The 24,264-nt window shown below is 34.3% G+C and overlaps 1 protein-coding gene across 1 annotated transcript in view; it reads left to right on the plus strand.

The window, feature by feature from the left end:
• The window catches only part of FBLN7 (fibulin 7), a 78,477-nt gene that overhangs the window by 37,506 nt on the left and 16,707 nt on the right, over positions 1 to 24,264 (plus strand). Inside the window, exons 2-4 of the mRNA XM_074287691.1 lie at positions 3,089 to 3,248; positions 10,523 to 10,693; positions 21,612 to 21,737. Of these exons, the coding sequence (XP_074143792.1) occupies positions 3,089 to 3,248; positions 10,523 to 10,693; positions 21,612 to 21,737 (457 nt within the window). The remainder of the gene's footprint in view (positions 1 to 3,088; positions 3,249 to 10,522; positions 10,694 to 21,611; positions 21,738 to 24,264) is intronic.

A 24,264-nucleotide genomic window follows, 5' to 3' on the forward strand; every position in this document is an offset into this window, starting at 1 on the left:
AGAATGGGAATGAAGATGACAACAATTGCCCTGATTTTCACAAAAAAAGACCCTGAGCATTATAAATTAGTGAGCTTATCAAAATCTGGCAAAATTCTAGAATTATTACAACAGTTAGCAAACATCTAGAAGGGAAACTGATAACCACAAAGAGCTAGCCTGGCTTCATCAAGAGTTGGTAATGCCAGACTCAATTCATTTCCTTTTTTCACAGAATTACTAGTTCAGGGCAATGCTACATTTATGATTTACCTGGGTTTTAGCAAAAAAATTAATAAAGTGTGTTATGCAATTTGTTTCCAATAAAATAGAGAAATGAGGAAACAGAAAAATTTGTTAGTTGGTTTGAGGAACATGTTGAATCGTCAGATTCAAAGATTTTTTCATTAATGATTCGATGTCAACTTGGAAGGAGTTCTGCAACAGATAGTAGCAAAGATCTATGATTATTGGCCTGATGCTGATCAACGTTTATATAAATTATTTGGATAGGGGCATAAATAGCATCCTTATTAAATCTGTAGGTGACACAAAGCTAGGAAGGATAGCCAACACACTGGGTAATAAAACCAAGTTCCAGAAAAGACAAGTTCCATGACAACCTAGAGGCCATCTAATCTAATTCTTTATAATCCTTATAATCCAATTCCTATAAAATATTATAGATGAAGGAACTGAGGCCTGGAGAAGTTAAATAATTTGACAAGGTAAGATTTCCAGTGAAGGGCAGACTTGAGATTTTAATCCAGGCTTTTTAACTCTAAATTCAATATATCATGATGTCTCCCAGAAATCTAAAAAGGTGAAATTAAATGGAAATAAATGGAAAATCAAGTCAACAACCATTTATTAGTATGTATTCTATACCTAGCTTTGTGCTAAATGTTACGAATACAAAAAAAAAAAAAACCCTAAATTAGTCTCTGCACTCATTCATTTGTCATTAGTTGCATCTTCTCCAACCTTTTCCAACAGATTATCTCCCACTTTCATCCCCATTCTCTCTTATCTTCAATCTTTCCCTATCTACTAGCCCTTTTCCTATAGCCTATAAGCTTGCCTATCTTCTATCCTTAAAAATTCTTGTATCTCCAAAAGATAATTGTCCTATATCTTTCCCTTTTGTGGTTAAACTCCTTGAGAAATGCATCTACACTTGGCGCTTCCCCTTCCTCTCCCCTATTCCTTTGTGACCTGGCTTTCAACCTCCTCATATACCTGAAATTACTTTCTCCAAAGTTACCAGTGAACAATAGCTAAATCTAATAGTCTTTCCCCCTCAATACTCATTCTTCTTAATTTTTCTGCATTCAGTGGCAGTATTGATCACTTTCTCCTGGATACATTTTCTCTAGCTTTTTTTGAGACACCTTTTCCTGCTTCTGACAGCTGTTTCTCAATATTGTGAAGAGGCATTCTTGCTGATTACCCCTGAACATCCCCTGAAGTTTTGTCCTGAATTTTCTTTCCCTTTCATTCTGTATCACCTTACTTAGTAGTCTCATCAATTCCCACTGTTTCAACTAACCTCTCTCTAAAGATGATTCCCAGATGTATGAATCCAGCCCTAGTCTCTCTCTTGAGCTGTAGACTTGATCACCACCTGCCTTTTGGGCACATTGAACTGGTGTTTTGAAGGTATCTCAAACTAAACATATCCCAAATATATCTTAATGTCTTTCTCTCCCAATCTATCCCTAATTCTGAACTTTTCTATTACTATTGAGAGATCAGTATATCAGCTCACAATCTCTGGGTTATTCTCAATTCTACATAGGAATCACCCCACACATCCAAATTGTGGCCAAATCTTAAAATTTCTACCTTAATGACATATTTTGTGTTCCTTTCTTACTGTTCTTAAAGCTGTCACTCTGGTTCAGGCCCTGATCAGCTCTTGCCTATTGTACTGCAAGAGCATTTTAGCTGTTCCTACTTCAAATCTCTCCTCATGCCAATCCATCCTCCACCTGCCGAGGTGATTTTTCTTTAAAAAAAAAAAAAATTAGCTCTAGGTCACACCCCTCATCAATGAGTTCTAGGTGTTCCTTATTACTCAGAAGATCCAGCACAAAAGCTTCTTAAGGCACTTAAAATCTTTGTAACCTAGCCCTTCCTATATTGCCAATCTTGTTACACTTTATTGTATTCTGCACTCTATGATCCTGCTACACTGGCTATTTGCTAATCTGAAAACATGATACTTTGTCTCTTGACAATCTCTGAACTGGCCATTCTGCATTACTGAAATGCATTCTCTCTTCATCCCAACCTTTTCATTTTCTTTGCTTCCATTAACACTCAACTCAAATTCTACTTTTTCTAGCCTGTCTTGCTACTAATGCCTTCCCCTCCCATATTATCACCCATCTGTATATTATTTACACATTGTTTCTATCTTTAAAATATTAAATCCTTGAGGGTAAGAGATATTTTTGGCCTTTCTTTGTAAAATATGATTGAAGATGGTCTAAAGTTATACTCAATATCAGAACTATTTTAAGTTGAAGATCAAAGTTAGGTCATGGACTAATGAGCTCATCAATATAATACGATATAACAAATAAGGAAAATAAAATACTACAAACATTTATTAAATAACTACTGTGTGCAGAGTGATCCTATATTTACATGGAATGAAAATATGGAACTTATAGTCTAGTAGATTGTCTAGTTGCTGGGACTTTGGCATTGTGATAGTCATACCATCAAGTTTGTGATAGGGTATGTGTCAAGCCAGTTCATTCTGACTCCCTAGAGTTGCTAAATTTTCAGTGTAAGAGTTTATACTTTAAAAATAAGATAGGATTTGATTTCATGTGTTGTTGATTGTCTATTCTTAAGAAAGTAATAGAGAAAATATAATTAATATTGATTAAACTTAGTATAACAGTAGCAGCAGCAGTAGCAATAGTAGCAGTTATAGTAGTAATAGCAGTAGGAAAAGCAGCAAGTAGCAGTAGTAGCAGTAATAATAATAACATTGTAGCAGCAAAAGTAGACATCTAGGGCTAGATCACAGAGGTTATGCTCAAAAAATGTCATATGGCTATTGGACAAACAAAAATGCCTGTTTTTTCTTCTGCAGAACTGTCTTAATAAACAGCAGCTTCTATCTGCTATCCGTCAAATGCAGCAGCTGTTAAAGGGCCAAGAGACTCGCTTTACAGAGGGAATTCGTAACATGAAGAACCGGCTGACTATGCTCCAGAATTCTGTGAACAAAGCTCTCCCAGATGTCCCAGCAGGTAAGATGGCTAACCAGTAACAACATGCTGCAAAGCAATCATGCTAACATCTGTGACTTTTTCTAAGGGTTAATTTTGAATTAGTTTTCCTTTCCCAAAGTAACCTACATAATCCTTGATCCCATTTTGAAGATGTTGTTCTGGTATAGAAGAAAGAGCAATGAATCTTAAAATAAGAAGACCTGGGTTCAAATGCTGGCTTTTTTCTTTTCCAGATATGTGATATTTATTGAAAGGAAAAAGAAAAAAAAAGAAAAACAAACTTTTCTGTGCCTCAGTTTCCCTATCTGTAAAATAGCCACAACATAAACTTCACATTGCTTGTTTTACAGGGATATCATGAGTGCTTTGTAAACTTTAAATTGCTATGGCAATATATTGTGGTGATTATTATTATTGTTATTATATTTTTATAGGCCTTTGACTTTCCTGCCCTTCAAGAAGAAATAATATAATGAAGAGAGTTTGGGCTTAAATTTTAGCTCTCTTACTTCTCGTATTCCTTTCAGCACATCTTTTAATCTCTGTTAACCTCAGTTTCTCATCTATAAAAAGAGACAATTGTTCTATGATCATTAAGCATCTTTAAAGCTGCATGACCTTTGTCTAATTTGAGGAAAGGTATTATATCTTACTAAACCAGTTCTCTAGTATCTTTTTCCCAATGCATCTAAATATCTCCCCTCTTCTGGAAGTGAACACACCTATTTACCTCCCAGCAATGGAAATATGTCATTATTTAGATATGGGGTTGGAAAACTATAGAATAATTACAATAAAAGATGATATAATTATACAATAAATACCATAAAAATTTATTTAAAAATATAAAAACCAACACAACAAAATATGACATAATAAATACAATAAAACTTTATTTTTAAAGGCAAAAACTATTCTTAGGTTGTAGACTATACAAAAATAAGTGGCAGGACATATTTAGACCTTGATGTGTAATTTACCAATTCTTGATCTAGAGGCTTGGCTGATAAAGCAAAAACAAGTGAATAAAAAGTAAGAAATAGTATAGAAAAAAAATCTTTGGCAACTTGAAATTTCCAGTTTTTATCATCATAGATTGATTCCATATCATAGAGAGTATGGTTTAGTAGAAAAGTCAAAAGATCTGCTTTCAAATTCTTGATCTGCCAGTTACTAATTTAGTCTCTCTGGACTTATCATCTCTATCTGAATATGATAGTTGGATTATATAACTTCTAATATTTTGACACTTACTGGCTATATGATCATAGTCAAATCACTTAACCTCTTTTTGCCTCAGTTTTCTTAACTGTAAAATGGGGATAATAATAACACCTCTCTCCCAGAATTGTAGTGAGGTTCAAGTAGAATAATATTTGTAAAGCACTTAGTACAGTGCCTGGCATATAGTAGATACAATATAAATATTATATTTTATTTTATTAACTTTAATTAATGATGTCATTATCATTAATAATAATAATACCCTGGAACTGTGGAAGTACCCTGAACATAACTATACTACAAAGGTTCTTACTTTATTCTCAGAATTCCCTTCTCTTCAGAGATCAGAAGCTTTCCATGTTCATGAATTGGGTTGGCTCGAAAAATCATCTCCCTTAGGCTAGACTTCTCATAATCACTGTGTACTTATGTACTTAATGAGAGCTGGTCCTTGCATAACAGACATAAAAGAGCAATGTACTTGACTTTATATGTAGCAAGATTAAATAGAGTCTTATGTGTAACCTCACTCATTTATAGATCACCCAACTTCAGCGTGCTATTTGATTTATAATTACATAGTTTGATTAATCATCTCAAGTTATCTAATTGAAGTTTATTGTGAGAATTAGTTTCTTCTTAGCAACCATATAATCTTTCTTATGTCAGTTAATTAGTTTTAACTTCACCTCAGCTAATTAAATATTATTTGATTAATAAAATGGAGAAAATTCCTTTCCTAATGTATCTATAATTGAATACTGAAATTACTTAATATGAAAAGAATATAAGTGGACAAAAGCAAAAGCAAGCATAAAGACATTTATAACTATTTAAAATATTTTGGTGATGACCAATGTCACAGAGTTATGCCCTCAACATAACAGTAGTGGATATGTATGAAAATTTAGTTTAATTTTATTCATTAACCAATATTAAATAAAAGTCTCTATAGAGAATCAATATTTCCATTATAGTCTTTTTTTCCTTTATCTTCTCTTCAGCAATAATAGAAAATAGTCTTTTAAAATATGTTGTTTTTGTAACTTCCTTATAGATTCTTCATAAACTTCTCTTTCTAAAGTTTTTTTCTTTTTTAAAAAATAATACCACAATTAAAATAGTTTCAATAAGTAGGATAATTCTTCTCACCTTCTTCCTGTGTCTTCTTCATAGATATCTCATAGATCCTCATGGATTGCAGATCAAACAACTTTCTCCTTTATTCCACAAAAAGAAATACTCCCATTAATTCAACTTTCTCTTTGAGACTAACAGCACAAACTACTTTTCTTTCAACAATTCACATATTTCAGTACTCTTAAAGAGATAGTAAATTGGGGGTAGCTAGGTGGTACAGTGGATAGAACACCAGCCTTCAAGTCAGGAGGACCTGAGTTCAAATTTGATTTCAGACACTTAGCATTTCCTTGCTGTGTGACCCTGGGCAAATCACTTGACCCCAATTGCCTCAGCAAAAAAAAAAAAAAAAAAAAAAGAGAGAGAGAATTAGTAATATATATATATATATATATATATATATATATATATATATATATATAATTATTATTACAAACCATATATATGCAATCGATAGGCAAATATAATATATTATGTATAATATATATATACAATACCATAATCTCAGTGAGATATACATTCAAAACAGGAGTTCCTATCAGAAGACTTGGGACTTTCCAGTGTTTATATCTTATTGGTATAGCTGACAGGACCTTAGGGTGCTCATACCATATTGAGATTGTAGAGGAGGACTTTAGTGTATGCCTTGACATAGTAGGTATTTTAAAAAATCACAATAATCTATAAAATGGGAGGCATTTAGATTAAGTGATCTTGAAAGTTCTAATTCCTATCATCTGATGATCCAGTAGATCTGTGACTAATGGACTAACTTCCCAGTTTAGAAATTCCTTTGAATTCAATGACTGTGATACAGTACCATGAACGAGACTGGAATAATCCTGTGAAGAAAAGACACCATGAATTTGAGGATGGCACCATTTTCCAAGCTCCTTTTATGCTCCCCCAATATTGTGATTGAATTGCCACAGGTATTTATTCCCATCCTTCCCTTTGGTCCCTTATGAACAGTGGTGCACTGTGCAGTCTGTTGCCCACAGCATAGATAAGCCAATGGGGCACTTTTTCCTTTGGCACAATTATGAGCAGGTGCTGGTACATGTTTCACCCACTGAGGAACTGACTCATCCTGTGATACTCTGGCTTTTAAAATCAACTAAAATTTTTTTTTAAACAGGCTATTTCCCCAACGTGAAAAAAAGTTATTTTACTGATGTCATAATGACCAGAGAAACATAACCAGTTTAATAATGAACATGGAGAGCTTATGATCTGAACTTTAGAGAGCTTGACAAGATAAAGTTCTTTTCCTTTCAAAAACAGAAATGTTGAAGAAGAGAACTATCTAGTAATTGTGTGATTGACAGAGTACAAATCACTCTTGGCTCTAATTATAATCAAATATAAGCAAAGTACCCCAAACTGGGAATTTGTCTTTGGAGCACATGAAAACATCATGAAAAAAAAATGTTTCAGAGATTCTAGAGCTGGAATGTCAGAGCAAATAGATCCCAGTGCCATGGCTTTTGAATGTCCAAACTTATGGAATCAAGGATCTTTTTAATTGTTTTTTTTTTCTTCTTCTGGATATGCATAGCGTAGGCAGGTCTTAACAATCCATTCCAATCATAGATTTTATAAATGAAATAAGGCTAGACTCAGAGTCAAAAGCTATGAGGAAATATAACAATAAGCTGTAGACAAGCCATTTGGATCATCTGGGTCAAAAATACATCCATTTGAGTGAGCATAGTAAGCCAGTCGGTCTATAGATATTTATTAAGTACTTATTACAGACTAAGCATGGTGTTAAAAACTGGGGATACAAAGAAAGACCAAAACATGGTCCCTGGACTCAGGGTAGACAACATGCAAATTATAGACATATAAGGAATATATAGAGTAGATGGAAAATAATCTCACAGAAATTGATTGATATACTGATTAAATTCTTTGCCTCATCTTTACCGAAGAGGTTAGAAAAATACCTATACCTAAATGATCTCTGGGATCGTCTAGATTCCCAGGATAAGCATTTAACTCTCCTCTTTGCTCTCTTCTGAAGACCTGGCCAAGGAAGACCAGAGGGGATCCACTCTTGATGATTCTGCATTTTTAAAGTATATGTTAATACTTAATTTGTTATTTTTCTCTTTGGGGAAAATGAAGTAATTTCTAGCTTCCAGTTTTATTTTTTTTAACTCTATCACTCAGATCACTCCCTCATTCCTCCAGTGTTCAATGATCAAGAGCATTAACTATGTACTTATAAAGTTTGGAATCTTTCAGAAATAAGTGAAATTTAGAATAGCTAGATAGTATAGGGGATAGAGTACTGGCTCTGGAATCAAAAGGACCTGATTTCAAATATACCTTCAGATACTCACTAGGCACTGTGATCCTGAGCAAGTTACTTAATTAACCCTGATTGTTTCTCCCCAAAATAGGTGAAAGTTTTTGAAAAAAATTATCGTTAGGGTCTCTTTTCCAAAATAGTGGCCAAATGAGGGGTAAAATGGAGACAATAAATAAATATTTAAAATTTTTAAATATCTGATAGAAATGTAGATGAAAGCAGGATTTCCCTAGAACAGGGTTTCTTAAACTTTTTTTTTTTTTCCCATTAGTGACTTCTTTTCACCTGAGAAATTTTTATAACCACATATAGGGTGGCAACCTACAGTTTAAAAATCTTTGCTCTAGAAGAACTTCCCAAAGATAATAGTAAAGGTATTTGTGTCTTGTATTTTGACTTTGGCAGTACTATAAGAAATAAGGCATTTGAGAAGCCAAACAACTAGGTAACAGATAAAGAAGTGCAATTAAATAAAAATCTCCCTCATTCCAAACTAGAGAACCTTTGAAAGAGACTATGCCATCGAAGGGCAGAGATTGTGCTAATTTGTGGGGGGTTTTTTCCCAGTGCATAGGCCACAACACTTCTAAGTATGGTCTGAACCAGATTAAAATGCAACTGGGAACTATTTAATAATATACATAAAAATGCAATCAAACACAATAATATTACATTTTAAAACTAAGTCCATTACATTTGTGACCTGTAGGAATATTTATATATAATTTGGGGTCCCCCTTTTCTATTGATTTTCATGTTAATGCTCTAAAGTATCCAACAGAATGCTATTGGATTTTTTTGAGGGGAAAGTGAGGCTTTCTAAAAAGAATAGAAATCACAGTAGAGAAAGAGGAAAACAAAAAGATTAAAGAATGCAAGAGCATAGGATAATCTAAACTTACATTGGGTAGTTGGAAGGTTAAAAAATGGATCACAGAAAAAAAAACTATATAATTCTCTGGAAGTTCTACCTCCCTAAAGAGGATAGATATAGATTTTCCAATAAGGAAGAATTTTCCAATATTTCACAAAATGATGAGGATTATGTATAGGTTCATTTAGGAGAGAGAATATCTTCTATTGGTCAAAGAAAGAAAGAGATATGTCATGGTGGTCAGTGACTCCTTGCTAAAGTTATTGGCATGATATGAACAATGGATGGAGGTACATTTCCTGGAATTTGTTTCTATGATATAATGAAGACCTTTCCTAGTCTTAGTATATCTATCACCTTGGACTAGTCATTCAGCTGCTATAAACCTCAGTTTCTTCATTTGTAAAATGAAGATAATTTAACCAAATGGCCTCTAAAGTTTCTTCCATTTCTAAATATGTGATCCTGTAAGCCTACTGACTATCATTTCTCACTTCTGGGAATTTTCTTGGGGTAAGTGATGCTCGCAGAAGGAGCTAGACAAGATCTCTAGAGATGATGAAGTCCTGAGCAAAAAAAAAAAAAAAAAAATCTGAAGACCTTTGGAATACAGATGATCTTTTCTCCATGGCTGTCAGTTGAAGATACTGTAGAAGTATCAAAAGAGAAAGGTATGTGGGCAAAAAAAAAAAAAAAATCTGAAGACCTTTGGAATACAGATGATCTTTTCTCCATGGCTGTCAGTTGAAGATACTGTAGAAGTATCAAAAGAGAAAGGTATGTGGGCTAGGAAAAAATAGTTAAGAAGATGGTATATGAGAACAGGGTTTAGGGATGGATTCTTGGCTAGGGAAAGGGAAAGGAGAAAGACGTTCACATAAATTCACAAAACTACATAACAGAAGGTAGGAAATAAGATAGGAAAAATATCAGTTGGGAAAACCCAATAATTTACAGGAGATACCTGTTCACCAGTACACATCATATACATATTAACAAGCTCAATTAGAAATCTTCACTCAAGAAAACAAATTCAGCAACTAATTTGTTGAAGAGGAGGCAGCATGCTCCAGTGGAAAGTGCCCTAGTTCCAGGTCCTAAGTTTAATCATGTTTCTGACACTTAATTCCTGGATAATCTTCGACCAGTCATTTACCCTCAATTGAGGGAGCTGGACCAAGTGGCCTCTAAAAGCTTTGTTCACTTAACTGCAAAGTGTACTTCCAAAGGACAACTCTGACCATGTGACCCTTCCTTCCTACTTCCTATTCAATAAACCCCAATGATTCTGTCATCCCAGGATCAAATATAAAATCCTGTTAGGTGTTCAAAGTCTAAACTTTCTGTTCTTCCTATACTTTATGCCCTCTCTACCATCACGTACTTTGTAATACAGCAACATTGACCTCCTTGATATTCTTTGAATAAGATACTTATACTGTCTTTCATTCTTAGAATCCTCTTCCTCTTCATCTCAAAATGTAGGCTTCTTTGGTTTCCATCAAACCCCACCTAAAATCTTACCTTTCTCAGTGACAGGTGGGAAAGGAATTTTAAAAGGCCATAAAAGCATTTTGCCTGATGAGCTTGGAAATCAATTTTCATAGATTTGCAAAGGATTTTAACTTTTAGTTCCTCCTTTAAATCTGTAGAATTAACTTCAGAACCAATATCACCCTACCTTCTCTTGGAACATAGATCATCACTGAAATAATTTCACTTCTTTTCTTTTTTTAGTCTCCTGCCCTGCACTGGAAGCCCCATACAATGGGAGAAAATTTGGCAGCAAGTACTTAGTGGACCATGAGGTCCATTTTACTTGTAATCCTGGATTCCAACTGGTTGGCCATAGTAGTCTCCTCTGTCAGTCCAATGGCAATTGGACCGGTGACAAACCGGAATGTAAAGGTATTTATTGTTCTCTTTTGTTTAAGCAGGGGTTCTCAAACTATGGCCAGTGGGCCAGATGCAGCCCTCTGAGGATGTTTATGCGGCCCGCCAGATTATGGCAATGGGCTGAGGGGCGGAGTCAGAGCATGAGTTTTTGTTTTTACGATAGTCCCGTCTTCCAACAGTCTGATGGACAGTGAACTGGCCCCCTTTTTTAAAAGTTTGAGGATCACTGGAAATGGCTGAGGTGTTTCTGTAGGCTTGGGTTACCTTTTCACAAGCTCATATATGACTTTAGAAAAGATAAGTTATATGGTAACTATCCTATTAGTATAAAGAAGGAATCAATAGGAATTGGGGTGCTAATAATAGAATTTAATAGTAGAATTCTTATAGCTTTTTTGTTTTTCAAATCTCACTGAAAAGTGATGGCACTTTATATAGCTTATAGATAGAATGAAAAAGCAGTACATACTCTTTTGCTCTTTTTTTTTTTTCCTATACCTTCTTTCTCCTTCTACTTCTTTAGGAGCAGAGACTTTCCATAGGGCTAATATGCTCTCATGATTTCCACTTTGTGAAAGAATGAATAAATAACAAAACATTTATTAAGCACTTGCTATGTGCTAAGCATTGTCCTAAATTCTGGGGATATAAATAAAAAAAATAGACAGTCCTGATCTAAAGGAAGTCACACTACAAAGATAAAACATAAAAAAAAAGTTTAACTATTGTGATTATTATCCCTAGGGGGGGGGGGGGAGGTATATGATCACATATCATGTGTGGGATGGAGGGATGCTTCTCTAATCTTTGCGATACTGATTTGTTACATGTCTTCTAGGCAGGCAAATCCCAGCAGAGAATCTCACTCCAGCAGAGTATATGAAAGCAAACAAAGAAAGCTTCTTTCTTCTTTCCTCTCTACTCAAACAGAACACTGTTTTCTGAGTGTTCTAGGAAGAATTTGCCTTCAAAATAGGAGCATCTATTTTGGATGGATCTTCCGTTTAGCTTTCAAAGGACTGCCAATATTATCACCAAGAAACATTTGCAAAGAATTTTCTTCCATGGGGATTGTTTGATATGGCAAAGTTTACATAGTTTTGATTTATTAGATGTGATATCAACAGAGAAAGAATTGATAAATAGAAGTATATATGTAAAATAATTATATATATATATATATATGTGTATATATATGTATATATATACACACACACATATACATATACTTATTTGTGTCTAATAGTAATCATCTCCAGGATAGTAGAAAGAGGGGAGAAAAAAAGAGATTTATATGATAATTTTGCTGAATATTTAAAAGGAATAACAAATTGTACATAGCAGATTACACAATCAAGGCTAAATATCTATTTAATGTAAAGGGTTTTCATTTTCATATATAGGGATGAAGAAAAATCCCTAATTTAGTAATTTGCTAATATTTTTATCCTTATCCTATGCAGTCTTTAGTTTTTGTTGCAACTGAATCAAATTTTCTTAAAATAGGGATTCACAGACCCTGTGAAGGAATTTATAAACTTGGATGGGCAAGGAATGCATCTTTATTTTCTTTAACCTCTAACTTAGAATTTAGCTTTTCCTTCAATTCTTTGAAAACAAGATTCTGAGAAGTGATCCATATGCCAGGGAGTACAGGGCAAAAATACAATGCTCTATAACCATTACACATACACAGAAGTTAGTGTCAAATGGTTGCAATGAAATGTTGTGAGTTAGAAGGTGGATTGGTATTAAAATGATACCTTCTTCCCCAACTGTTACCCACTTCAAGTCATACAGACAAGCAGAGACAAGAAATCACAGAATTGCACTCTTGGATAAGGTTTGAATTCTTCTAGTCTAGGATCAATACTTGTCAGTAGATACCAATTCTTCTAGTCATCAGTAGTTGCCAAGTTAGCAAGCTGACCAATTTAGGACACTTCCTTCCTCCTCATCCACAGATCAAAATAGATTCCCATCCAGAATATATTTCTCACCTGGGAACAAATGGACAGAAGGTGACTGTTTGGATTAGTTTCAAATGGATAGCTTCTAAGGAAGCACACAAATTTGTCTAAGATCAGAAAGGGGTGATATCTCATAACACAGGAAGTAGAGAATTCTTGAATGTCAATGGCCCTGCTTAAACTTCCCACATGTGAAAACACAAGGGTTTTTGTGATAATAACTTATCTCTATGTAGGTATGGGGAGTTTTTGTTGGCTTCCTTTATTGTCTTTGAAAAATGCAGCAATATGTGATTGCTTATAATTCTCCTGATAATATTTGTGCTTATAATTTAGTTCTTAAGGCTAATAGTTGGGGGTAGAAGGATGAAGAGAAGGGTTTCACTGCTAAGTAATCTCTAAGAAAAATATCACAGAATCCAAGAAACAACTATAGCATTCATTTCATTTTCTATATAGAATTAGCCCTAAATACTGTGTTCAGTTACTTTAAGAGGGAAGCAAAGTGATTTTGAAATGATTAATTTCAAAACCTATAATGTCAATATCATTGAAAAAATTGACAAGACACATTAATACTAACCTGCCATCTTCTCACCCTGCCCCCAGTTAGCTATTTGGAAAGATGCCTCTCTCTCTGCATATGACTGATTCAACTTGGCAGGGAAGAAAATTATATATAATTACACTCTGTTAAAAATAATTTAGTGGGCAGAGGTTGGCTCCATGATGGAAAGCAGCCATTTGGCATCTTAAATGTTCAACAGATTTTTCCTTGTTGTTCTGCTGAAAGTTATATTTGTAAAATTTAGGGCCTGCCTGAAACTAGTGTAAAATAGCCTTAGCAGTTGTCCCCCTGAAAACACAATGAATCAAGATACCCAATACAGTTGAACCTCTTAATGCTTCATTCCATTTAAAAATTCAGCACTGATTCCAGCCCCAATCCAAGCTTCTTTTGTTTTGTCTTTCCCAGGATGCCTTTCCTTCTTTAAACATTAATTCAAGTAAGTGTTTATTATCTGTCTCCTTTATTATTGTTATAAAAAAGCATGTATATTAAATTCATATTATATACCTAGTACTGTACTAGGTTCTAGAGAAACAAATACAAAAATGAAACAGTCCTTGCTTTTCTAGATGACTTATAAAACATAAAGTCTGGTAGCCAAGGAAGGATTTTTTTAGAAGTGGCAGGGATGGTAACTGTAGCCTTGCTCAATCCATGAAGCAATAGTAGTTAGTATTTGTTTGATAATTGTTCTAAAACAAGGAGTTGGAACATGGAAAGGGAAAGGGGCATACAGAGGCATGTCCTGCTAAGACAGTGTATCTGAGGTAGATAAAATTAGATGGATTACTAATTATCCACTTAAATAGATTAAAAATACATGATTTAGCTCACTTTGTTGCCAGGTACTATTCTAAGAGGTATGAATAGGAATACAAGCAAAAGAAAGACAGTCCCTTCCCTCAAGTTGCTTACACGCTAATGGAAGAAGTCAACTAAAAGTAAAAAGTCAACTAAAAACCATGTGGAGAGAGAGAGGAATTTTACCCACATTTATAGGCGAATTTAAATGAATATGTTCCTTGGATATTTCTTTTTTTAAGTACAGCTGCAAAAAAAAAAAAAAAAAAAACACACACACACACACACACACACACACACACACACACACAAAAAAGCAACAATATGGAAAGCAGTTGCTGAAATTCCCTGTTAGAGGAATTTTAGACCTCAAGGAGAAGATAAAGAAAGTGTTTTGGTTTTTTTTGTTTTTTTTGATGGGGAAAGTTGGGTTTATCGGTATCTCTGAAACTGCAATACATATAAGTTATCTCCTCTGACTATGAGTGAAGGTGGACCTGCTGAGGATGCTTCAGGCAATCAATACACATTTATTAAACATCTGCTATGTTTCTCAGTACTGAGCACTAGGTTCATGTAAGAAAGGTTTCTGAAGTGTAATGGATCAGAGAGTCCCAGCTTCTTACAGAAAGTTGACTTGGGATCCTTAGTTTGGCAGGAGAAAAGGGAGGATAGGGAGAAGAGTAGGAAAAGGAATAGGAACATGAAAGCAATATATGGGTTAGTGATTTTTACTTCCAAGGAAAGTTAGGTCCATCGTGTTTTGTCTCAAATCCAAACCCAGTTTAACATCAATAATAGTTGAATGAGGGGCAGTTAGGTGGTGCACCAGCCCTGAATTCAGGAGGATCCGAGTTCAAATATGGTCTCAGACACTTAACACTTCCTAGCTGTGTGACCCTGGGCAAGTCACTTAACCCCAGCCTCCAAAAATAAATAAATAATAAACAAACAAATAAACAAATAAGCCAATAAAATAATAAAAACAAATAGAGGGCAAAAAAAAATTAATTGTCGCAATAATAGTTGAATGATCTTTCAGTTGGCACCATTATTATCATTGGCCCAAAAGGTACAAAGCATTGGATTAACAGCAGTTGTCTAAGTATCAGAATAAAAAAGTAGGAATACCAGTGAGATCTATTTTACACTGATTTCTTTTTTTTTCCTTTTTTTTTTATTAATTGTATAATTATAATTTTTTGACAGTACATATTCATGAGTAATTTTTTTTACATTATCCCTTGTATTCATTTTTCCAAATTTTCCCCTCCTTCCTTCTATTTCCTCCCCTAGATGACAGGCAATCCCATACATATTAAATGTGTTACAGTAAACCTAGATACAATATATGTGTGTAAATCCAATTTTCTTGTTGCACGGTAAGAATTGGATTCCGAAGGTATAAGTAACCTGAGTAGAAAGAGTGCAAACAGTTTACATTGAATTCCCAGTATTTCTTCTCTGGGTGTAGCTGTTTCTGTCCATCATTGTTCAACTGGAAGTGAAATAGGTCTTCTTTATGTTGAAGATATCCACTTCAATCAGAATATATCTTCATACAGTATCGTTGTTGAAATGTATAGTGATCTCCTGGTTCTGCTCATTTCACTCAGCATCAGTTCATGTAAGTCTCTCCAGGCCTTTCTGAAATCATCCTTCTGATCATTTCTTACTGAACATTAATATTCCATAACATTCATATACCATAATTTACCCAACCATTCTCCAATTGAAGGACATCCATTCATCTTCCAGTTTCTAGCCACTATGAAAAGGGCTGCCACAAACATTTTGGCACATACAGGTCCCTTTCCCTTCTTTAGTATTTCTTTGGCATATAAGTCCAGTAGTAGCACTGCTGGATCAACGGGTATGCACAGGTTGATAACTTTTTGGGCACAGTTCCAAATTGCTCTCCAGAATGGTTGAATTCTTTCACAACTCCACCAACAATGCATCAGTGTCCCAGTTTTCCCACATCCCCTCCAACGATTCATCATTATTTGTTCCTGTCATCTTAGCCAATCTGACAGGAGTATAGTGATATCTCAGAGTTGTCTTAATTTGCATTTCTCTGATCAGTAGTGATTTGGAACACTCTTTCATATGAGTGGAAATAGTTTCAATTTCATCATCTGAAAATTGTTTGTTCATATCCTTTGACCATTTATCAATTGGAATATACTGATTTCTTAGACTTTTCACTAAATTAGGTGTCCTTGTTTGTACATAACTACTTGTATGATATGCAATAAGTTATATGCTTATTGAGGTCAGGGATTTGTTTTTTTACCTTTCTCTCTGAAGCACTTAAACTGTAGCTAGTATATAGTAAGTACTTAATAAATGCTTTCGGACTCCACCCTCTCTCTTCTTTTCTTCTCTTCTCTTTGAATTGGAATAGTCACTATGGCAAGAGCATGATAGGTCATTGTCTGGAGACAATATACTTGAATTGTTGAAAAGAGATTTAGGATAGGAGGTAGGGGGATGAGGAGCTCTGGAGATATATTAGCAGGTGCTTAACACATAATTGTTTGAACAAATGAATTAAACAATGCTAGTAAAACTATAAACTTTCTTGGCTAAGACAACCATTTATATTCCTATAAAATGATGTTGAGAGGTTGAAAATCATGGATTTAGGATTAGAATGGATCTTAGAGGTCAGCTTTTCTCATTTTACAAATGAGGAAACTCATGCTCCAGAGAAGTTAAATGATCAGTTCAAAGAATATCAAGGATTGCTTGACAATCAATAATAGAATCCTGGTCTTCTGATTCTAAATCAAAACCTGTTCCCCTTACATGGCGTCAGGATGATATAAAGTATAAAATTCCCCAAATTATTCGGACTTCTTTGTAATTCTTTTTCCATTCATTCAAATATACTCCTTCTAGATGATGATGTGTCATGCTCCTTCCAATAATTATTATTTTAATTTGAGAGTATGCCAAGAATAGAGGAAGGATGGAATCAGGAAGGATTTGGGTTTAAGTCCTACAAGTAATATAATGATTTATTTATAGAAGGCTTATTGATCTGCTTTAGGAGATGGATTTTTCCATACTTAAGAATTCCTTACTTGAATAAAATCATAAGGCTAGAATTGCTGCCCTTCCCCAAAGTGCAAAATTTTTCAGATAGTATTGTATTTTCCCAACTATATGTGTGTATATATATATATATATATATATATATATATATGTATATATGTATCTATGTATATATATATATGTATATATGTATCTATGTATATATATACATGTATATACACACACAAAGACAATTTTCATTGTCTTCATTAAATCATTAATTAAATGATTAATTTAATCATTTAATTAATTAAATTAATTTAAATTATTCGTTAAATAATTCATTAAAAAAATTGATTTCCAAACTTTCTTCTTTTTTTCCTTCTCTAAGACAATAAGCAATTTGATGGCCAGTCTTCTGGTGCCCAAGCCTTTTTAAACTCAGCTAGACTGGTGTTCTGATAGAAGCCACTCAAGTCTGTTTTCGAGCTTGTGTTTGACACCCTCTCAGCTATGTAAGACCTGCCAGAGCTTGTATTCCATGGGCATAGCCTTAAAAAACCTAGGGCAATTCAGCATTGGAAAGCCTGGTCAATGGAATGCAAAAGATGCTCTAAATAAAATAATTCACCAGACTACCTGCTGTTTTGCCCTCCCAACTACTAGGCTTAGTACTTAGTAACATGTCAAATGCCTGTGCTATTAAAACTTATGGATCCGGAAAATAAGGAGTTACTTGGGATCTCTAAAATTGTTAAGCATTTTGCCACAGTCTTGTCTTGTCTGACATGCTTATGTAGCTCAGTTGGGCTGCAGAGACCTGGGACTTTCTAAAGCTGTTTGAGTGGAGTGGGTAGTGGGGAGGATAAGGAACATAAAAGGATTATATCACTTCTACTAGGAAAGCCAGAAGCTAAAGAGGGATTTATGGATTGAGGTCAGTGGGCCATTAAATCCTCCCGGACTCCTTAGTGAGATAAGGAATAGAAGGGCTATTTATGATGCCTTTCACAAAATGAAAATTCTTGGCAACCAACTCCAGAGAATGAAATATCATATTCTGTTCCCAAACACCTGTACAGGGGCTGAACATTGCATTCCAATAAGGAGCTGGCAATTATCTGGCACGCAGCCCCTCATTCAGGTGCAGTCAAGGCTCACTGCTTCCATCTTAGCCAAAGCAAAAAAAAAAAAAAAAAAAAAAAAAAAAAAAAAGGCAGTGGAGCCAAGTCCCTATTGTGGGTCAAGGTGTAGGACAATAGGGTTAATACTCTTTGGCTTTCTGTCATTTTTTCATGGTCTAGCAGGTGGCCAGTATTTAGGCTATGCTTTTAGAAAGTGGGTGGGAACAGAGGAATTCCTAGCTCTCTGGTATTTGCTGACTGACTGTCTTCATTGACTTTCCTTGGAGGTGGTGATTTGGTAACATAAAGCATGGGGAATAGATTAAACTAGGGTTTTTGTTAATAGGAAGTTGAAAGCATTCTTTCCAAAAAGATGTGTATCAAAGCTAAAAACAGATTTTGGAATTTTTCTTCCATTATTAAAAACATTAATATAATTTTCTTCAAAATTTAGATGAAACAATTCATTCTTTTAGACTTTTTCCCAATCCATCTTCTATGGGAAGTCTTTCTTATTTCACTTTAGTAGGAGCAGGGCTTTCCCTCTACTATCCCCAACTTAACTCTTTATATATTTTGTTCACATGTTGTTCTCCCATTGCTGTGAAATCCTTGAGAGCAGGGATTGTGTATTTATTTCTCTTTGAATTTCTAGTGCCTATGCACAGAGCCTGGTACAAAATAGGAACTTAATAAATGCTTATTGGCTGACTGCCTGGATCCAGACAAACATTAAGGCTTCCTTAACAAGAAGTTAACAGAGAATAATCATTTCTTCCATGTGATCCTTTTGAGAGGTGCATTGGGAAAACACAAACTTTTAGTCTGTTAGTCACTGTGTCATTGTGCTCAGTGCTACTAAACTTTATAGCATCATATTTTTTGGTTTAAAAAAGAAAGGAGAATAAAGGGACGCAATTTGTCAATCCAAGGAAGGGTAGTACAATGGAAAGCAAAACATTGACTTTGGTGTCATAGTGCCTGAGTTTGACTGAGCTTGAACAATTATTAGTCTTTCTTGGTCTCAATTTCCTTACCTAAAAATGAGAGCACTGGACTCTTATTCCATCTATGATTTAAAGAAATCACAGAATTTCAGAGTTGGAAAGAGTTTCAGAAGCCATCCAAGTCAAGTCATGACTGAATAATAATTCTTTCCACAACAAACTCCACAAATAATTGGAGTGAAGGGGAATAGACTAGCTCTTGAGGCTAAAATATATCCAGTTTTGAATATTCTAATCAGGATATTTTATTTAAAATTCATTCTATTTTCACCATTTCTTTCCATTTTTTCTTTCTATTCTCTGAGACCAAAAAAATTCCTTCTCTATCTGATGTTCCTTCAAAGACTTAAAGAAACATAGTTTCCATCTTTCATCAGTTATTTCCTTTTCCAGGCTAAATATCCCAGCTCCTTTTACCATTCTTCCTATGACCAGATTTCATGGGAAACTTGACAATCAGTGAAAATAAATAACTTCCCCAACTGCAAAATGAAGTTTAATCCTGCAGCTCCCTTCTTGTTGTAAAGGTGTGATTTACCTATAGAAGGAATGGGTAAAGGATCAAGGTTATACAGGTAATAAACAACGGAACCAAGTTTTAATACAGGTGCTCTGACTCCAGGTCAGGTGCTTTTTCCATTATGTTTTTCTCCAAAACTCTTCACTATCCTGGTTGCCTCCCTCTGAATGCCCTTTAGCTTACCAATGTCCTCCTTGAGAGTAGGGATGTTGCCATTTCTGAACACAGTACCTGACACATTGTACATTATATTTTTCTTGATTTGCTAAAATGTTTCACAGTTCTAAGATCACTGAGTTCTCTATCTTTTCAATTTGATTCAGAAAATGTAGTAAGCATTAATAAAATACCTGCTATGTGCCAGGAACTGTGCTAAAAGCTAAATAAATAATCTTCCAATCCCCAAACCAAAAACAGTAAAAACAAAAATAGTCCCTGAAGGAGCTTCCAATCTTCCTACTTTATGGATTTTAAGAAACCTACTTGGTTTTAAGAAACAGGTTAGGAGATTTTATCAGAGACTAAATGGACTGTGTTTCAATATTGCAACCTCTAACTCAAAATGGATATGTTAATATTTTCCAACGTGTGAAGTCCTGCTTCTCTAATCAACAGGTTGGTACATACTTCAGCAGTCTGTACATCTGTGAATATGCTTAATGTATGTGGCTGTGCAAAGTGGAGCCAAATTCAAGTTCATTTGAATCAGCATGCGTGTTCTCTGCACCTGGGGCAGCCTTGGTCTTGGGAAAAATGAGTTGGCAAGGGCATGCTGAAACCAGCTTGTACAGGCTGAGAAGGGCCAATTGTTAAATACTTAGTGTGATCATTTACACCTCAGAAATTGGAAAATGTTATAAAGCAGGGCTTGATTTATTGGTTTGTTGACTGTCTAGACTTAATAAGGTGATGGCACCTGTAGTTGGTTATTAAACATTTATCAGCATATCGTTGGTTGTGGGTATTATTGGCATCCAGAGTTGCAGACTAGTTGTTAGGTTGGGCAAATTTCCTTTATTACTAGTGCCTTCTCTCTATTATCTCCAATTTATTCTTTATATATTGTGTTTGTATGTAATTGTTTTCAGGTTGCCTCCTCCATTGGACTGTGAGCTCCTTGATGCACTATCTTTTGTGTTGTTATTGTTGTTGTTGTTGTTGTTGTTGTTGTTGTTGTTGTTGTTGTTGTTTTAATATCCTCAGAACTCACGGAGTGACTGACTTGAAAGAGGAACTTAATAAAATCGTATTGACTGACTAATTGAAATAATGTACAATTATCCTTTAACCAGGAATCTTTGAGTTTTGGTATAAAACTGACAGTATTATATAGTTACATGGTTGTTGATATTTCTTGATTCAATAGGCAGTGTGATATTCAGGGAAATTATTTGTACTGGTTAGTACTAGCCATCTCCTGCAATACCGTTTCCTTTCTAATACTAATAACTCTATCTTTGATTAAACCTCTTTTTATCCAGATCCTGAATAATACTTCTTGAAGTCAGAATATCTCAGAAGGCAATCAGAGAGCTGATTTCATCAAGACTTTACAAAATTATATGGCAAGCTTTTAAATAAGAAATGTCAAAATTCTAGACCCTTTCCTTTGGATCTTGGGAGAAGTAGTTGGGGACAGAAAAGGGAGTTAACTCAGAGGCAAGGAAAAGGAAGACAGGACATGTTTACTGGATGCAAAAATTCTTATAGCCTGATGATGCTCATGTTACTGGTGGAGAGGGAAATGTGTCAGCAGTGGCAGTCATTTGTGTCAAAGAAAACTAAGTGACCCATGCACTAACCTATGCTAGGGGTTTCTGATCTTTATCTTGTGCTTTTCTATTCATTTTCATACCCTAAAACACATCATTATAATTAAAATTAATTTCTTTCCTTAGACATCAGTGAATGTGCTAGCCATCCTTGTCAAAATGGTGGAACATGTGTGGAAGGAGTTAATCATTATAAATGTACTTGTCCACAAGGATGGAATGGAAATAACTGTCAGCATCAAGCTCAGACAGGTAGGTAACAGTTTTGTGAGTGGGTAGAAAAAGCAAGAAATTGGAAGAGAAAGCATAAGTCCTAGTACTCCAAACTATTAATTTGTCTGTATGGGCTTGCCTCACTGTGCTTCCTCATGATTTTCCTTTGTTTCCCAAAAGCCTATCCTCTGTGGAATAGCACTTTTAGCCATTCTTTTGTCCAACACCAAAGCCACATTTCTATTTCCATTAGAATATAAAAATGGAAAATCTGAATAATTAATGAAATATGAGGCTTAATATTCTGGGGTAACTATATAAATATTACTATTTCCTTTTCATAAAAAGGAATAGGAGTAATAGTTATTCTTAGAGCTCTCAATAGCTCAGTAACAGGTACATATCATTACATGTGTTGAATGTAACTGAAAGGGATTTATCTCTGGAAAGAGCCTATGAAACTGTTAAGATTCAAGAATGGAATAAAAAAGGTCTTTTGGAAGTGACAGCTGCATGAAGTCAGCCAAAAATATGTTGATAAGCTAACAAATATCCAACAAATATCTATGTGGATTTGTTTATAGAAATAGAAGGGTATATTATGATAGCAATTCAGGACCAGGTCATTACTGCCAGAAACCATGAAAAGGTTATTATCCCTAAGGGGCTCAGAATTAATGATCAAGGCAGATTATGTGAGGGGAAGGTAGAAACAGTGTAATATGTCACTACAGGTTATAAATATTCAGTACCTACCACATGCCTAGTAATATATGATCTGGTACCTATAATTATACTTCAGAAGTACATTAACTTTTATAAACTAACAAATTATGATAGATAACATATGTCTATACTATAAAGACAGACTTCAAAATATATTGGTAATTCAACCACTAAACTACTCTGAAGCTGATTTATTATCACATTATGAACTATTCCCTATAATTTCTTAGGTATAGTATTGATCCATAAAAGTTGAAGAACATTTTAATAAGATAGCCCCATACCAAAAACTCATAATCCCCAAGTCACATGTAATGAAAATCTTCAGAATATAGAAACTTAGCAGAGTTTATGGAGAGAACTAAATATATATAAAATCATCCTTGTTCTATTTGCTAATGGTTTTATACAGAGCATGATTTCAGGAAGCCTATAGGCAGATAGATGGCTCAATAGACAAAGCGCTAAGTGTGAAGTCAGGAAAATTCGAGTTCAAGTCTAGTCTCAGATACTTTCTAGCTATGTGGCTCTGGCCAAGTTATTTAGTCTCTGTCTCAGTTTCCTCAGCTTTAAAATGGGGATAAGGGTGGTACCTATTTCAATTCTTTGTGAGGCTCAGTATTTATAAAAAGCTTAACATGTACCTCACACATGTGAATGTGTTTATAAATGTTTGTTCTCTTCTCTAAAAAAAGACAAGCTTACATGCTGATATCCTTTTTTATTCAACCACAAAATAGTTATTTTATCTACCTATACAATAGTCCATGGACTTTTTTAAAAGAAAAGAATGAAATAATATTTAAGCAATGCAATTCCCTTTATCTTTTCTTCTATTGGAGATGTCCCTAAAGTGATTTCAGTGAGCTTACAAAAGATAATAAATTTGCATCTCATAGTTTTATTCAATTATAAAAGGCAGTTATTTCCTCCATCATATAATTCTCTGCAGAATATAAAGTATAAAAGAACAGTAGCATGACGATTTTTATATGAACTCCCTCAAAAAAGTGAGAATAACAACAGCTAAGATCCAAGAGTGGAATCAAACACCTTTCATGCATGATATCCACACAAACTCAATCCATAAGTATTGAAGAAATGGAAAAGTGAAGCAGATTTTATTTATAGACAATTTATATATGGAGAAATTTATGGTAGTGATATAGGGTCAGGTCATTCCCATGAGACATATAAAAGTTATTCTCAAAGGGTCTGGATTTATTGATTGAAAGAGATTATGCAAGGAAATGGTAAAAACTGTACTAGATCACTGCAATTTATAATAACATAATAAATATAAATATATATATACATACATACATATATATATAATCTTACATATAGCATCTCAAGAAGCTTTACATCAGAATTTTACATGATAAGTTTGCTGTTCTTCAAAAATCAACCACAAATCCCTGTATTACAAATATAGTCCTCAAAATATTTTAAACAATTCAACAAAAAGGTTGTACTGGAACAACAATTATCAGAGGCAAAACTGTTGTCCACAGTCATCTGAACATAACATTGATCTACAAAGACTTAAAAACATTATTTTAAATAGATGTTACCACAATAAATATTTATCCTTTCCAGCTATGAAAAGTGAAAAGTCTTCAAAATATAGTGACCTACAAATAGATAGACTTCCTGTGCCTCAGTTTTATTCTGTAAATGGAATAAAAATCTTTGTCTTTTGGACCTATGAGTAAATGGCACAGTATAAGCACAAAGTATTATTTATAGTAGTCCACATGTATTGTGTATACTTTTAATTGAAGTGCTTTATGAGAACTATTTTTCTATTCAACCATGTCATTTTGGAGTAAAATTGCTT

This window comes from Sminthopsis crassicaudata, chromosome 2 (genome assembly GCF_048593235.1).
Source record: "Sminthopsis crassicaudata isolate SCR6 chromosome 2, ASM4859323v1, whole genome shotgun sequence".
NCBI classification, from domain to species: domain Eukaryota; kingdom Metazoa; phylum Chordata; class Mammalia; order Dasyuromorphia; family Dasyuridae; genus Sminthopsis; species Sminthopsis crassicaudata.